The sequence below is a fragment of the Eubalaena glacialis genome, chromosome 6 (assembly GCF_028564815.1).
Source record: "Eubalaena glacialis isolate mEubGla1 chromosome 6, mEubGla1.1.hap2.+ XY, whole genome shotgun sequence".
NCBI classification, from domain to species: Eukaryota; Metazoa; Chordata; class Mammalia; order Artiodactyla; family Balaenidae; genus Eubalaena; species Eubalaena glacialis.
Window position 1 is genome coordinate 80509261 of NC_083721.1, and position 16700 is coordinate 80525960.

The following is a 16700-nucleotide window of genomic DNA, read 5'->3' on the forward strand; positions in this document are numbered from 1 at the left end:
GGGAGCATGGAGTCTTAACCACTGCGCCACCAGGGAAGTCCCCCAAGGAGGTTCTTTTTAATGAAAATTGAAGGAGGAAGCAAGGAGGTTCAAGTCATCAAGAGTGTTCCTTGCCCGACAGAGGTAGAAGAACATCTCAGAAAAATAACAGTCATTAGCGAATCAGGGATTGGGGGTGGGGGCGTAGGTGGTAGCAGATGCATACAAGAGCCATTTCAATAGAGTTGAAATGACTTAAGTTCATGGTAGGACTGTAACTTAAAATCGGAGAGAAACATGGTGGAGGGGAGGGGAGACAGCCTCATTTGCTGAATCTGTAACTGTGGAAATAGTTTTCTGTAGTAGTTGCCGTGCCTGAAAACTGGTTTCTGTCCCCACTGGGTCAGAAAAGAAATACTAAAGTAACACTGTATGGCTTTCAATGAGCTAAAAGGAAATGAAAACAATCCAATAGGCACATTTCAAGTTACAAAATGGCTTGATGTAAAATGATAATAAAAATGATGAAGTTCCCTGAATGTGCACAGTGAAATATTCTTCTGGTTGCTGTTATTTTTTATTTAATTGTTTGATCATCTCTCAATGGAACACCTGAGTCTGAGCCAGCCAGGTCCTCTGTGCAGTTCTGAGACAGGTTTTCTGAAGTCAGGACCCTGACTCTCAAGGGCACATATGGCGTGAATCCTTACATCTGTGTTCAGGGGACGGTTTGCCATGCTCTTTTCAATACACATCATACATCAAATATACCATTGAAGGCCATTCAGTTAATCATTGCTCTAAATATATAATTTCTAATAGAAAGAGTTAAAGCCCAAGGATGCTAAAGTAATGTTATGAAAAATACAAATTTTAAGGTAAATCCTTTAATTACTGATTCAGAAAGTGCTATCAAATGGGTTATTTTCAACTGACTGTCCAAAAAAAAAAAAAAAACCAGAAGATGAGAGAAATAGAATTATCATTCTAGTTCTATGACTGAAAAATTGAGAGATCTGGCTCTTAGAGATGATCCTCCCCAAATCACATATCATATGGATGTGTCATCTACAGGTCAAAACAGAAGGTGGTTTTAGGATAGGCACAGACTCCTTTAAGCACTAAAGGGAATGAAACAAACTATGGGGAAAGGAGGGCGTGTCTGGGCTCTGGCTCTTGCTCTCCCTCTCTCCCTCTCTCCCTCTCCTTGTTTACACCAGGTACCGCCAATTTTACTTTTTTCTACAGTAATAAAAATTGACATCTTTACTGAAGTTTACTGACAAAATAAATATAAAAACAAACAAAAAATTTGGAAAAAATTCCATGTTAAAGGTCTACAAGCAACTTTCCTGTATTTTAATGTCAAAGTACAATCTTCCAATCTGTAAAGATGCAGACAATTTTAAAAAGGCTAAAGACAGTATTGCAATAGAGGATTTTACAACCAAACTCATAAAAGCATGGGCTACCAATTAATGAAATCACTTGGAGAGGAACATGACAATTGGTGTTTTGTGTCCTTCATAGAAAAACAGTATAAAGGAAGAGTAACAATAAAGCAGTGCTGCCAAAAGAGAGAGAAACGGACTGGCGTGACTCAGAAAAAGGTAGGGTCTCATTCCTGCCCCAAGACACCTAATACTATGGAAACCTGGACCATTACCTAACTCTCTGAGCCTCAGTCCCTTCACTAGCACAAGGTGGAGAGTTATCCCTACCCTTCCCCTTCATAAGTTATTTCAAGGCTCAAGTGAGATAAAGTATATGAAAGTCTTTCATTAAAAACAGAACAACAAAACAATGTCAATTTTGGAATTTATGAAATTTACAGGGTAGGAGCCTTGGACAGGTCAAACTCACAAAAGTTAATGATAAAATAATGATAATAATAGCTTAACCCCTCAAGGATTCATATAAGTACTGCATGCAGGAATATATTTTCAGTTTTAAATACCTGACTTTTGAATGGATCAACCCAAATTAGCTATGCACAGAAAATCTCCCTAAAACATTAGAGTTTCACAAATAAAATATGAGTTAATGCCCTCGGTTTTTGGTGTTGGCATCCTCTAGGCCCACTTTTACCCCTTCTTTCGGATCAAGTTGTTTTGTGCTCATGTTGAGTGGATTACGGAAATTACAAAGGAACTAAAGGATCTGTGAGCCCAATAGGGCTTCCTTACCAAATCCATGGATAAGAAGTACATGGTACAATTGGTGAGGGGATTGTCAGGGAATATGCCGGAGGCTGGGATGGAAGATGTGCTTATTTCCAGTAAAGAATTACAAAGAAAGCTATCTTGGTGGCCCCTGGCCACTAGCCATAAACACATATTGTTGATGACTTTGGCTGCTTTTTGAGAATTTAAAATGATCTGCCTTCTCTCATTTGTAGGGATTTGATACTAAGCCAAGAGGCTTAAAAGTCCCCCAAATGCATTTTGTTTTTGTTTTTATCCATTCAAAAATAAATCACTGCTTCCATGAAACTTGTTGTGAAATCTAAACAAGCTGCCTCAAATCTTTGAGGCTTAATTTTTTTTGTATTTGTTAAATTAAATGTGTGCTATTCTTACTTATGAAGATCAAATTCAATAATATAAAGTATTTTGCAGTTTGTAAACAACTAAGAAGTTATAAAAAGCTAATATTTTATTATTGGTAATAACACCTTAGGGCATTGAATTTTAGAGTCATAAGAGAGCTAAGATTATTTAATTCAATCATTTTGACGAAAGAGCTTGTGGGAGTATTTCTCTGGTAAAAAGCCTTAAAATCCTCAAGCATGTAAGAGCAAGGGATGGCATCATTAGTGAACCTTGGGGAGGTGTGGTACAAAGCAAAGGACAGCAATAACCATGCCAGAACTCAGCACAGAGACCAGTTAACCCAGAACAGTGTAACCATAATAGCATCAGTGGTAACCATTTACTAAGCTCTAGGCTATGGCAGGCTCATATGATATTCTCTATTTAACCTCACAACAACCCAAAGAAGTAGGTACAACAATTATTCCCATTCTACAGATAAGCAAACAGGGGCATGAAAAGGTTAAATAACATAGTCACATAGCTAGTGAGTGGGGAGCCAGGTAGTGTGACCCCAGGTAGTCTGGATCAGCACTTACAGTGTTCGCCATCATACTATGTTGTCCCTGAAGTTTTACTTGGCCTAGATGATGCAATCAGGGAGGGCTTTTCTGTGGTGGCGCCCTCAAGGGCAGCAGCGTGAGCCTGAGATAAATAGCAAAAGATAGCAATATCTGAGCTGACTTCAAACTGCCTCGACAAAAAAGGTGAGGGGCTGGTGGAGCCTCTTAGAAAAGGAAATTTGGGGTACATACTGAAAGCCAGTCAAAACAGTAGTGAAATCACTTAATGAGTTCATTCCTTCTAATAAAAGGTACTTTGCCACAATCCCTGACACTCCTGGTGACATAGTCATAGAAAGGCATGAATGGGGAAAAAGTGAGGGAGGAAACTGAGAACTCAAGCAGAGAACACCCCGCAGAAGGGCTGGCCACAGCCTACTGCTGCCCTCACTGGGCATATATGTACAGCATGTAAAACAGGGGCTTTGCTACCCGCCAAGGGACCTTCACAACTAATAAATAGCCTTGATGCTTGTTGTTCTGCTCTTGGCATGTGTATCTAAGGGAAACCCGTTCCCTGGCCTCCCACACAGTGACGACTGGATGCACACACCCTGTGGCTGACCTGATATTTAAAGGACTATATGTTGAGGTAGGTTCCCTCTATGCCCACTTTCTGGAGAGTTTTTCTCATAAATGGGTGTTGAATTTTGTCAAAAGCTTTTTCTGCATCTATTGAGAAGATCATATGGTTTTTCTCCATCAATTTGTTAATATTGTGTATCACATTGATTGATTTGCATATATTGAAGAATCCTTGCATTCCTGGGATAAACCCCACTTGATCATGGTGTATGATCCTTTTAATGTGCTGCTGGACTCTGTTTGCGAGTGTTTTGTTGAGGATTTCTGCGTCTATGTTCATCAGTGATAACTGGTCTGTAATTTTCTTTTTTTGTGATATCTTTGTCTGGTTTTGGTATCAGGGTGATGGTGGTGTCATTGAACGAGTTTGGGAGCGTTCCTCCCTCTGCAATTTTTTGGAAGAGTTTGAGAAGGACAAGTGTTAGCTCTTCTCTAAATGTTTGATAGAATTTGCCTGTGAAGCCCTCTGATCCTGGACTTTTGTTTGTTGGAAGATTTTTAATTATAGTTTCAATTTCATTACTTGTGATTGGTCTGTTTAATCACTTCATTGTACAGCAGAAACTAACACAACATTGTAAAGCAATTATACTCCAATTTAAAAAAAAAGTGGCAAGTAAAGGACTGTATGGTTTCTGATCAAGATAAAAGATAAAGTTTGGAGTGCCAGCGAGCTAGGGCTACCAGAACAGCAGATTCAGAGCGGCCCCCAAGCACATTTTCTCCTTAAATTCAGGTGTATATAGCATTTATAATTTGAGAGTACATCATCACCACAAAATTAAAAATAAAGAAAGGAAGCAAGCAATAGGGATTCTTCCATATGGTAGAACTATTGAAAAAGAATACCAATATGAAGAATGAGGGAAAAAAATCCAAAACCATAAAACAGGAGTTCCATAAGGGAGAAAACAGCAAATGAAAAATTAAAACTCATTTTCCCAACATCACAAGAAAACCCCCCTTAGCTAAATAAAAACTTGACTCCTCAGATCAAACAGATTCACTAAATGCTGAGTAGAAATACTGGGGTGAGGGTGAGGGAAGCTGTATATAGAAACAGTGTAGTAAAATTGCTGAAATTGCTGAATCCCACAAAGCTTACAGATCAAACAAGAAAAAGTTACTAAACTGGAAAAAGAATCAGACTGGCATCAGATTTCTCATCTGCAACACTAAAGACTGAATGATACAAAGTAATAACATACAAATCTTTGTTGAATATTGAGGTAAAGAAAATTTGACCCTGGAATTCTACTTGCAGCCAAACTTTTATTTAACAGTGAAACCAAAAAAAAAGTCATTTTCAGATATGCAAGGACTTAGAAAATATATCATCCATGTAGCCTTTCCCAAATAAATAAATAAATAAATAAATAAATAAATATTTTATAAAGTACTGTAGGAGGAAGAAATTAAAAAAAAAAAAAAAAAAGGACAAAAAAGAACCAGTATGATGAATTCAAGAAAAAGAAATAGCAAACAAGAAACAATGCAATAAACGAAAGCTATAGTTTATTAATAATGTGATGGTACAATTTAATGTGAGAAATAATTCTTTAAAAAGAGGTGTTATAAAGTTTAAAATATTGCAACACATTCTCCAAACTGTGTTAATAATACTTTAGATGAGGCAGGAAAAGGAGTGCTCAAACTTCATATGGTGTACATATTGGGAGTGGGGCACATATGCATATCATAATTTTTCCTTGATAGAGAAACATGTTTGAAAATATTTACTCCATATTGTTTGATTTATTTACATTACTAAGAAAAAACATGCATTACTTTTTAGATGTACAAAAAATAAATAAATGTATTTCAGCTTTGAAGGAATCACTACGATTCTTGATGGGAAAGACAAAATGGGATAAAAACTTCCACTGACTCAGAAAGAGCCAACTTAAGTTTCACTTAATTTGGGCACAGGAAATTTTCTGAAATATGCAAATATTGTAAATTACTCCCAATAAAGAAACTCGGGAGCTAAAGCAAATCTAACCTCATTGGTTATCTCAACACACAACAGAACCGACCGCAACCTATTTCCCCCTAAGACTTTTCTTGCCCAGCAATCAGCCAAACTTTCACTGCAGAATACATGCATGTGTCCTAGATTATTTCAGAAGAGTAGCCGCAGTGGTAATTGAGTTGATATGGGTGAATGAGCATGCGTGTGTACACATACTCCACTATCGATCCCTGGGAAAGGGTTTACCGGAACCCTGAAGATGACGATCTGTTATACATTGTATGTCTATGTGTGGTTGCTTATTAACTACTTAGAAAATTTATATCATGCATTGTATGATGTGATCCATAATTCTGTGTCAAACTGTAACTAACATAATAGTGTGAATAAAATATACTTCAATTAAAATAGATTCTTAAAAAACAAGGAAGAGAAACTGTGACATTCATGAAAAAGGGTCAAATTACTAAATGAAACATCGGAATACTCCCTACCGGGTGTGGCCTGCTACTTTCAAAGAAGTTTTTATAAGTCTAGACACCAAAAATATCTCATTTCTCATCTGAATACCCAATCGGAGGATGATTCAGAGCGAAAGGCAAACAGGAAAACTCCGACATTCGCTTCTAGAAAGTCACACTGCCCGGAGGCTGTGACATGCCTAAGAACCCACCAGCCCTGCTAAACATACACTCCTCTACATGTGTGGACCGTAAAAGGAGGAGATAATCATGAAGCAAGCTGCTGCTGCTACTGTTGTTGCCAGGGTCACAAACAACCCTACAAATCAACTAGGGCCCCTCGCTAACACAAGACCCAAAGGAACAAGGCAAAGGGCCAGGAAGAAATAAGCATCACGGTCACTCCTCTGGTATGTTTTCATGGATCAAGATATTCTTATATCCTCACTACACAGGAAGGATAAGCACTTCAGAGTGGATTAAAGCTTTTGCTGAGCATTTTGGTTTTGCTCTGGCAATACTGCATCTCTGCTCTTAATTTTTGTAGACTGGATCTCCTTTTTCACCCAGCCTCTTCCTTCCTCACCCCACTACCAGGTAGCAGAAGGGATGACTTCTATGGTAGGGTATGTCCAAACCATATAAAGCAAGGCCTGCTGCCTATTTCTGTGAGCTCGTGAATGAATGTGCCCATGGCTGGGGGCCTGAGTTCTCTACGTCTACAAGTAAAATTCTGTCATTCCGTACCTGTCATCATGATAGCACTAGACTAAGGGTCACAGGACACAGATTTCAGTTCCAGTTCTACTGAAACATCAATAGATTTTTAAGCTATTATTGATAAATGAAATACATAAAATGAGTAAGTAGATAAATGACTACAATCCACCATTCACCCTACACATCTATGAGCTTTGAAATTGTTTTCACAAGAGTAGAAATGACTTAGCCCACAAACTTTTGGACCCTGACTTTAAGACAAGACAATAAAGGATTTCAGAAGTTTCTCCAGAAACAGACTCATAGACATAGAGTACAGACCTGTGGTTGCCAAGGAAGGTTGGGGGAAAGGGGAGGGAGGGATGGATTGGGAGTTTGGGATTAGCAGATGCAAACTAATACATATAGAATGGATAAACAACAAGGTCCTACCTTATAGCACAGGGAACTCTATTCAATATCCTGTGATAAACCATAATGGAAAATAATATGAAAAAGAACATATATATAACTGAATCACTTCACTGTACAGCAGAAATTAACACAACATTGTAAATCAACTATACTCCAAATCAACTCTACTCCAATAAAATAAATTTTTAAAAATTAAAAATTAAAAAAAAAAAAAAAAGAAGTCTCTCTTCTTCCTTCTCTTTTCAACAAACTCTGGGCATTTCCCCAAGTTCAGTGAATAGCTCACATGACACTGTTTTCATGCTCTCCTCAGAAAAGTGACCTCTTTCAGGAGTTTTATGGATCACCCCCTTGAGAGAGACACCACCTCTCTCTCTCCTGGCCAGACAGTTCCTTTGAATGCACATCATTTTCTAAGAGGGTAGGAAGAAAATCAGTATGAGGAAATCATAAAGGGACAAATTTCAGTTCAATAAGAGAAAGACATTTGTAATACCTGGAGTAACCAGCAATGGATGAAACAGTCTGTTTTCTGAGGTGGAGGGGCTGGAGTTACCCTAGCAAAGGCAGCCATCTGCCTGAAGGAATGGAAGAGGTGATGGGAACTGGAAAGGTAAAAGCCCAGGAGCACAGACACGTAAAAGCAAGCCACGCTCTGGGTCACAAAGAGCGAGGCAGAGTGAGGAGGTGTCAGCTGGTGGTCATGAAGAAAAAGTCAAGCAAACATGTCATAAAAAGAGGAAGTTAAATATCGGGCACCTGAACTCAAAGCCATCAGGTATCAGCAGGTAAATCCCTGAGGAGCTCAAGGAAGTCTACCAGACAACTCAGAGCTATTTGCATAGGGCTTCCCACAAGGGCAACACGTTTTGTCTGATGGTGTGTTAAAAGCACCACTTGGCACCCAACAACAGACCTGGGGATGTCAACCTTATATTTCAATAATAACAAATACCTGTAATGATTTCAGAATATTCTGTATTCTTATACTTGTTGCTTTATTGCCTAAAATTCCATTCCCCCATTTGAAAATTAAGATCCTAATTAGCCATCAAAGTTCAGTTCAATTGAAATTGTTTCCAAGAATCCTTCTTGCATGTCTCTAGACACAGTTAATTTATTTCCCCCACCCTCTACCTCAACATAGGACTAAGATTGTGCTTCTGATCAAAGCATGATGACTAAGGAATAATTTACTATGAAACACCTTAATTTAGAAGTTGGGTATATATGCATCTTCCAAGCTTGAATCGGAGGTTGTATCTGATCTATTCCTTGGCCTTCAACATTGCCTCAGCTGTAGTAGTCACCCATAAACATTTTGTTAAATTGAAAAAAAATTAGGAGAGTCCAATGACAGAAAAGGCACTTGAGTTATGATCTCTAATTCCCTTGCAAACCTGAAATTCTATGACATAATCCTCCCTCTTTAAAACTTCTCTAAATAATGCTATATGTCTGCCCATTGGCTGGCTGAAATAGAAAGGAATTACCAACTGTGGCATGAGATCAAACAAAGCTAACAGTTCCAACGCTGAGACTCAGGGCACTAGACCCATGATGACAAGTTCTAAGGCTATAAACCCTCGCGTATGTGTCTGACTTATGGAAGGTATTCAACTTATCATGAATGAATGAATAACAAATGAATGAATGAAGTGACTGCTAAATGGCCACCCCAAACCTTACAACCACTATGCTTGAACCGATACTGACAGAAAAGAAAATCTCTCATTGATTTTCCAAGATTCATCTTTTCCCACAAAAATGAGAATTCTCAAAACAAGAATTCTTGACACTAAATATTTGCCTTTTGCAAAGGAAAAAGAAAAAAGTTTCCAGCATGCATCAGAAATTCAGAGACAAGCAAAACTCCAACAACACCTGGTCCTTCCAAACAAAAGCATGTTACCCCCTCATCGGAACCTCAGAGTCTTGAGAGGCCTGAAGCAAAATCACGTGCAAAGTGAGAGGAAGGACAGATAAAGAGTCAAGATTTCTCAAAAGAGTTCTGTCAGAAACTATAGGATCCACATCTTCTTGGGTCTCAGTTTCCTCACTTGTGAAGAGAGGGAATTAATTCATTCAGCAAGTATTTGAAAAGCTGTAACCAGATGCCTGGCACCAGGTTTGGACTCAATGATCTCTTAGGTCCCTTTCAGCTCTGAAAAACTTATAATTCTTAGAGTCACACTTAATAGAGGTTCTTTTGGCTCTGACCTGAAGATCTGGCTGGAAACATAAACAGATTTCTACATAAAAACACACATTTACCAGCTATAATTTGGACTTGGCAACAGGAGTTTTCACCATTGGCTGGGAGAAAAACGTGCAGAATTTTCTCCTGTGATTACATTACTCTGAGTTCCATTGTAGCTCAAATCTAAAGTTGGGGCAAATATGGCCAGAGTGGGACCAAGTCTCTATCACATCACATCACCACCACACAAGGAAAGGACATGCCCATTTTCTTCTTCTTCTTCTTTTTTTTTTTAATTTATTTACTTTATTTATTTATTTTTGGCTGTGTTGGGTCTTTGTTGCTGCACGCGGGCTTTCCCTAGTTGCAGAGAGAGGGGGCTACTCTTCCTTGTGGTGCGCGGGCTTCTCATTGCGGTGGCTTCTCTTGTTGCGGAACACGGGCTCTAGGCATGTGGGCTTCAGTAGTTGTGGCTCGCGGGCTCAGTAGTTGTGGCTCGCGGGCTTAGTTGCTCCACGGCATGTGGGATCTTCCCAGACCAGGGCTCGAACCCATGTCCCCTGCATTGGCAGGCGGATTCTTAACCACTGCGCCACCAGGGAAGTCCCTGCCCATTTTCTTTTGAACTTGCCAACAATCTTCCACATATTCAATAACAACACACCTCTCCTACCAGATCTGCCCTTTTCCATTTGGCAAAATCTGTTTTATTTTTTTATCCTTCTTCCTTCTGTGTTATAGAACATAAGCCAACATGGCAACAAGCTTTTTGTTTATTTCCTTCCTTTTCAAAAACAAAGTCATAGTTTGGATATAGTTAACAGGACAAGATCTATACAGAAAAAGACTTCTTGTAATTTTATGAAAGCCCCAGGTTTGATTTTTCTTAATGAAACCCTTGGCAAGCCTTATTATTATTCTTGTTGCTGTTACTTTTATATGGCGACAATTATAACATCAAAATATCTATAAGGTGATTATAGTTTAGTACATTCAAATCCATCTGTATTTCATTTAATTATTAGAGGTAGAAACAGTTATCTTATCTTTAATTACAAGAAAAGTGGGCCTTAGGGTGACCTGGTCGAGATCATGTGACAAGAATAAGCTGCTCAACTAGTATCAAACACAACTCTTCTGTCACAAGGTCAAGCAAACTTTTCAGAACTCAGGATTTTAAATGCTTACAAAATAGTTACATAACTATTCAAGAAAGAAGATAGACTAAGCAAAATGTTTAATTGCATAAATTAAACAATATGCAAAGAACAGCCCTTACTAACATGTAAGTTTCATAAAGGCAGAACCCTGTTTGTCTTTTTTGATATAGAATACGTAGTGCTATAAAGGTGCCCACACAGAGCACAGAAATATTTGTTGAGTGAATTAATCATTTCTACCTTTGTCTCCTCTAACCTGAAATTTAAGAGAAAAAAAGTCACACAATGAACTGAACTATTTAAGCAGTTACTTTCTATGGCTTTTCCTCTTTAAAATTTATTATGGGAAATCTTAAACATGTACAAAGGTAGAACAAATAATGAATTAAACCGCCATGCACCCAACAATTATCAACTCATAACTAATATTTTCTCACCTATATTCTCACTCAGTAGCTCCCTACTCTTACGATTCTTTTTTATTGGAGTATAGTTGATTTACACTGTTGTGTTAGTTTCAGGTGTACAGCAAAGTGAATCAGTTATACGTATATATATATGTATATATACACATATATACATATATATATATATACATACCCACTCTTTTTTAGATTCTTTTGATTTTAAAGCAAATACCAGGCACTATTCCACTTCATTCACCAATCCTGCCGACATTTCTCTAAAAAATAAGGATTTTTTTCTTTGACATGTCTATAGTAACATCATCACCCCTAAAAATATGGCAATAATTTTATGACAATATTATTTAGTCTTTCTTCCTGACATAACTGGCATTTAACTGCCTCAACAGTGGCAGCTGGTCACCAGTGGCTCTACATGAACACAGGCTGAGAACTTTTACTGTTGCTTCTGAATCTAGCCCTGAGTCACTTTGCTATCAACACCCCCTGGAGCACAAATACTTCTAAATAGTCAATACATACTATACTGTGCACGCCTAACCTCCCTCAGAAGAGAAAACCTAAGAAATTTTGCTGTTGCTTTTGCTAGAAAGATGTTGCTGACCAATTAGTACCCACAGTGACCAACCAGAACCTTAAAATATCAGCCTTACTCATTTAGAATGCAACGTCTGTGGAAAGAGAAAAAAGGCAATAAAAAAGCCTGGTTGTGTGTCTCCAGGATAACAAGAAAATGTGGACTTCTCAAATGGCATTCCTAAAGAATGACTTTCAGTTTCAAAATAAAATTAGTAGGTAAAAGGATTTCCAGGGCTTCAGAGGGCAAGCCAGCAGAACTCTGGGAAGCTTGAGCTGGGCAGTTGGCATTAAAATGCCTTAGTGCTTTGTGAGGTGTAAAGCTCTCTGTAGGCTCTGGATCAATGTTTATCCACCACAGAAACAATCTCAGAATTCATGATTCCTAGCATGGCTTATAAACATGACTTCAATCCCAGATCTTACCTGTGCCCTGAAAGCACTGTCATCAAGGGGAGGTGGAGGAGGGAAGTTCCCAGAGCCCGATGGAGAAGCACTGGAATCATCTAGAGGTGGAGGCGGGGGTGGAAGAAAATCACCTGTGGAAAGGAAACACACACATGAAATTAACACGGATGCAATACTATAGCACTCTTACAAACACAGACAGTCCCCAACTTATGATGGTTCCACCTATAATTTCTCGACTTTATCATGGTGCAAAAGCAACAGGCATTCAACAAAAAACGTACTTTGAATTTTGACATATTCCTGGGCTAACCATATGGAGTGCAATACTGTTGTGATGCTGGGCTTCGGCAGGCAGCCTCAGCTCCCAGTCAGCCAGGAGATCGCCAGGGTGAACAACCCATACACTTACAACCATTCTGTGCCCTCACAACCATTCTGTTTTTCACTTTCAGTACAGTGTCCAATACATGACATAATATACTCAACTTTTTATTATAAAATAGGCTTTGTGTTACATGATTTTGCCCAACTGTAGGCTAAATGTAAGTGTTCTGGGCATGTTTAAGGTAGGCAAGGCTAAGCTACGATGTTTGGTAGATTAGGTGTATTAAATGCATTTTCCACTTAATATTTTCAACTTACCATGGGTTTTTCACGATGCAACCCCATCATAAGTCAAGGAAGATTTGCATTAGCTGGCATTTTACTGCTTTGTAATTGGCTTTGACACATAATTTTTTGTCCTGCACAGCAATTATTCCCTAAGTTCTCCTCAGTTGAATTAGCATCCTTAACTTTCAGAAGAATGAGGGTCAGACGGGATACTTGGAAGTGACATAAAGCTGGTGTAGAAGCACGTCAAGTACATTTAGCCAGAACAGGGAAGGTGCTTGGAGTGGTGGATTACTGAGGTGTATGAGACTTGTTGCTTGTCCTCAATAAATTTTCAGTCAATTAGAGAAGGAAAAAAATGTGTAAACAGGTAAGGTAACATAAGATGCAATTTATTAAGCTCTACAAACTCTTTTGGAAGTTAAGATAAAGGAAAGCTTACATTCATTTGGAGTAACAAGGAAGCTTTACTGGAGTATTTAAATTGCCCCTGAACATTATGATGTAGATAGTAAGTTCACGCTAGACAGAAATAAAGGAAAATAGAGGCATAATGGTAAAAAAAAAAAAAAAAAAAATCAGGGTCTAGAGAATAAAAAGCAAGTTACAATATAGCATAAACATAGGAATGTAAAATAACATTAGTAGGTTATAAAAATTAAAACAGTATGAAAATAAGCTTTTAAGTGTGTCCCACATCTAGCATAGTTTGAATTTTATTGTGTATGCAGTGAGGCTCCATTAAGGATTTCTGAGAAGGAAACACTTCTAAGAATATGATTTACTAAAGACTAATCTAAAAGTGTGTGCAGGACAAGATTAGGAGAAACTGGAATAAGAAACGTCCAATTTGGAAATCTATACACTATCCAGGCTTTAGGATACTAGGAAATCTAACATTGCTATGGGTTCTTGGTACGGAATCTTTTTAAATATTCTTTGCAAGAAATTCTATTAAGAAAAGAATTTTTTTTTTCTAAAAAAAATTTCTCTATGTGCCCTTTTCCTTTTAGCAATAATGTTTTAGACGTGTTGGGGAACTGTCCTCCTCTATGGATAAATAGTCTTTCCTTGCATTTCAGCTGTTCAACACTTAGTGGTAGAGTATAGTCTCTACCACTCAATGAGTCACTGTTGGATAGTACCAAAACATCACAACTTAGGTCTTTAGAAAAGAAAGAGTCTAAATCTCACAGTGGAAGGATGGTGACTTGGACTGATTGTTCTGATACACCTTTGAGATTGTTCAGTTGAGCTCCATTTGCCTTATAAATAACAGTCTTACACAGAGAACAGATTTGTGGTTGCCAAGAGGGAGGGGGAGGTGGGGTAGGGATGGATTGGGAGTTTAGGATTAGCACATGCAAACTATTATATATAGAATGGATAAACAACAAGGTCCTACTGTATAACACAGGGAACTATATTCAATATCCTATGATAAACCATAGTGGAAAAGAATATGAAAAAGAATGCACATATATGTATAACTGAATTACTGTGCTATACAGCAGAAATTAACACATTGTAAATCAACTATACTTCAATAAAATAAATTTTAAAAAAGTAACAGTCTTAGAGTTGGAAGAGTAGCTAACAGCTGTCAAGTCTAGCTCCCAGCCATATTCAGGCTACCAAGAAGTCAAACACACTATCTTTAGAGTACTCTGTTTTTTGGACTCTCACCATGCACCAGGCACTGTGCTAAGATTTTCCTAGGCTACCTCTTACTCCCACAACAACTCTCTATGCTGATGGTTCTGAAACTTTAGAGCTCACTAGGATCACTGGAAGGTCTGGTTAAAACACAGATTGCTGGGTCCCACCCCCAGAAGCTCTGATTCAGTAGGTCTGGGTCAGGGTCTGATAATTTGCATTCCTTATAAATCCCCAGGTGATGCTGGTGCTACTGGGCCTGGGACCACACTTTGAGAACCATTGCATTAAGCAAAGTGTCATAGTATTCCTACTTTGGACCCCATAGAATTGGAAAGGTTCAATGGCATGTCATATAGAAATATCTCTACTTCTCTCATCCTTCTGCGTGTACACATCTGAAGATATATGTTGTCTATATCCTTATTAAAATTGTCTCATAAATCTTTATTAACTTCATCTAAGAGTTCTAAACATTGGCTAGATACTAGAATCACCAAGGAATCTTACCTAAAAATGCCAATGCCCAAACTCTATCTCATACCAATGCATTCAGAATCTCAGGGATCGGGAGAAGGGATCAAATGTCCGTATTCCTTTAAAACCCAGATAATGCTAATGTGCAGCCAGGACTGAGAAACTCACTGGCCTTCAAAAAAAAAATGAAATAGCTGTCAAGTAAAAAGGATCATCACCAAGATCTTTTCTACGTTTAAAAGTCATAATGTATGAGACGAAAGCTCACAATGAAGTTTTAGGTGATAAGCAAAGAAGTCTAGGTTGATGGAGACTTGATGATCAAATTCTACTTCACAGCTTAATTTTCAGGTTCAAATGTTCTATCTAGACCTATGTCTTCTTCATATTCAATTTAAAAGAGAATTTCTCAGCACCTTCTTATACTTTACCAGATTCTTTATGTCATAGGAATTGTCAGAGCATTAAACAGTATCAGAACTGACCAAAATCTTGGAGATCATATTATGAAGGTAGAAACAGAGGCCCACAAAAGACACATGAACTGCCCAAATTCTCAGAGCAAACTTGTCTTAGAATAAAAAGTACACCTGCCTGTCTCTGAGGTCCCTTCCAACTATATCCTTCTTGACCCTATACTTCTGTCATAGAAATTAAATAAAGTGAGGTGCAGGTTGATGAGAGTCCTGGGAGGGTGAAAAGGAACCGAGAAAGAAAACAGAATGTATTTTTTTAAAAGAAATATCTTGAAAACAACATAAATCTAGACCATGTGTTCTAGGCAAGATTAGGCAGATTATTAAAGTCATAGTGATAACCTCATAATACGTATCTGCTTATTTTAATCAGTTACTAAGTTAGACCAAAGTTTTCCATCTTTCAAGCTCAATCATCATAGGCTTCTTGCTACATTGTTTAGAGTGGAGCTCACATTTTAAAAGGATGTGGAGGACTGGGTAAATGTCTAGAAAACAGACACACACACATGATAAAGGGATAGAAAATGGGTACTTTGAAGGGAAGCATGACTAGTTAAGACAGTTGGAATGAAAAACTCTTCGTAAAGAGTTTTAAATCAGACTAAGAACTATTATGAGAATTCTGACTTCAGGCTCACCATTTTAACAGGCAGGTCAACAGAGGGAAATGCCTCTAAGTAACAGTAAGTTCAGCTTAAGAGAGAAGGCAAAATTTCCATGTTTAAGGAAGATGGCAAAAAGGGAAGAACAAAATGTGTGTATATAAATGTTGCGGGGGAAGATCCTTTCCTTTACAGAAGTTTTCTTCAAACGATGAAAGAGCACTTGGCTGAGATGCTTGCGGGGCAACCCTCCTAGAGGAAAAAGCACCTGGACGGAATCAGCTGTAGTATCTTACAACCAGCAATGCTAAGCTGTAGACCTTCACATTAGTGCATGTCCTGCCCTCTGGGCTTGCAGGGGAAATCCAACTGAACTCCCAGACCCTGTGAATTACAGGGGCACTGAATAAATCAAACAGGCAAGCCAAAAATGGACACACATCAGGCAACTGGGGAATGCAGTGATACATAAAAGCTAAGAAAGAAATATTTGGTTTTATTAGGAGTGGAGTAGTCACAGACACATATCTATAAACCTGGTTTCCTCCTTACCCTTTTCCTCACCATACAAAGCCTACCCAACATGCAAAATACATTTATTCCTCAATTACCAGCTAAAATGATTTACTCCAAAGTTACACTGCTAGTGAAATACAGAGCTGGAAATGGATGCTCACAATGCCTTGGAGAGAAGGAAGGAAAGATCTTGCTTAATTTGCTCTATACCATCCCATCTCATTCAGCTAATATTCAAAAGGTTTTTGCTTTGTGCCAGATGTAGCACCATGAGGCAGTTCAGGTGAGTTCGGCAAATAAA

The 16700-nt window shown here is 38.2% G+C and overlaps 1 protein-coding gene across 10 annotated transcripts in view; it reads right to left on the reverse strand.

Moving 5' to 3' along the window:
* Positions 1–16700, reverse strand: part of LPP (LIM domain containing preferred translocation partner in lipoma) — a 693922-nt gene that overhangs the window by 371770 nt on the left and 305452 nt on the right. For all 10 annotated transcript variants that reach the window (XM_061194353.1, XM_061194348.1, XM_061194355.1 and 7 more), the window contains one exon: positions 12073–12185. In XM_061194353.1, the coding sequence (XP_061050336.1) occupies positions 12073–12185 (113 nt within the window). The remainder of the gene's footprint in view (positions 1–12072; positions 12186–16700) is intronic.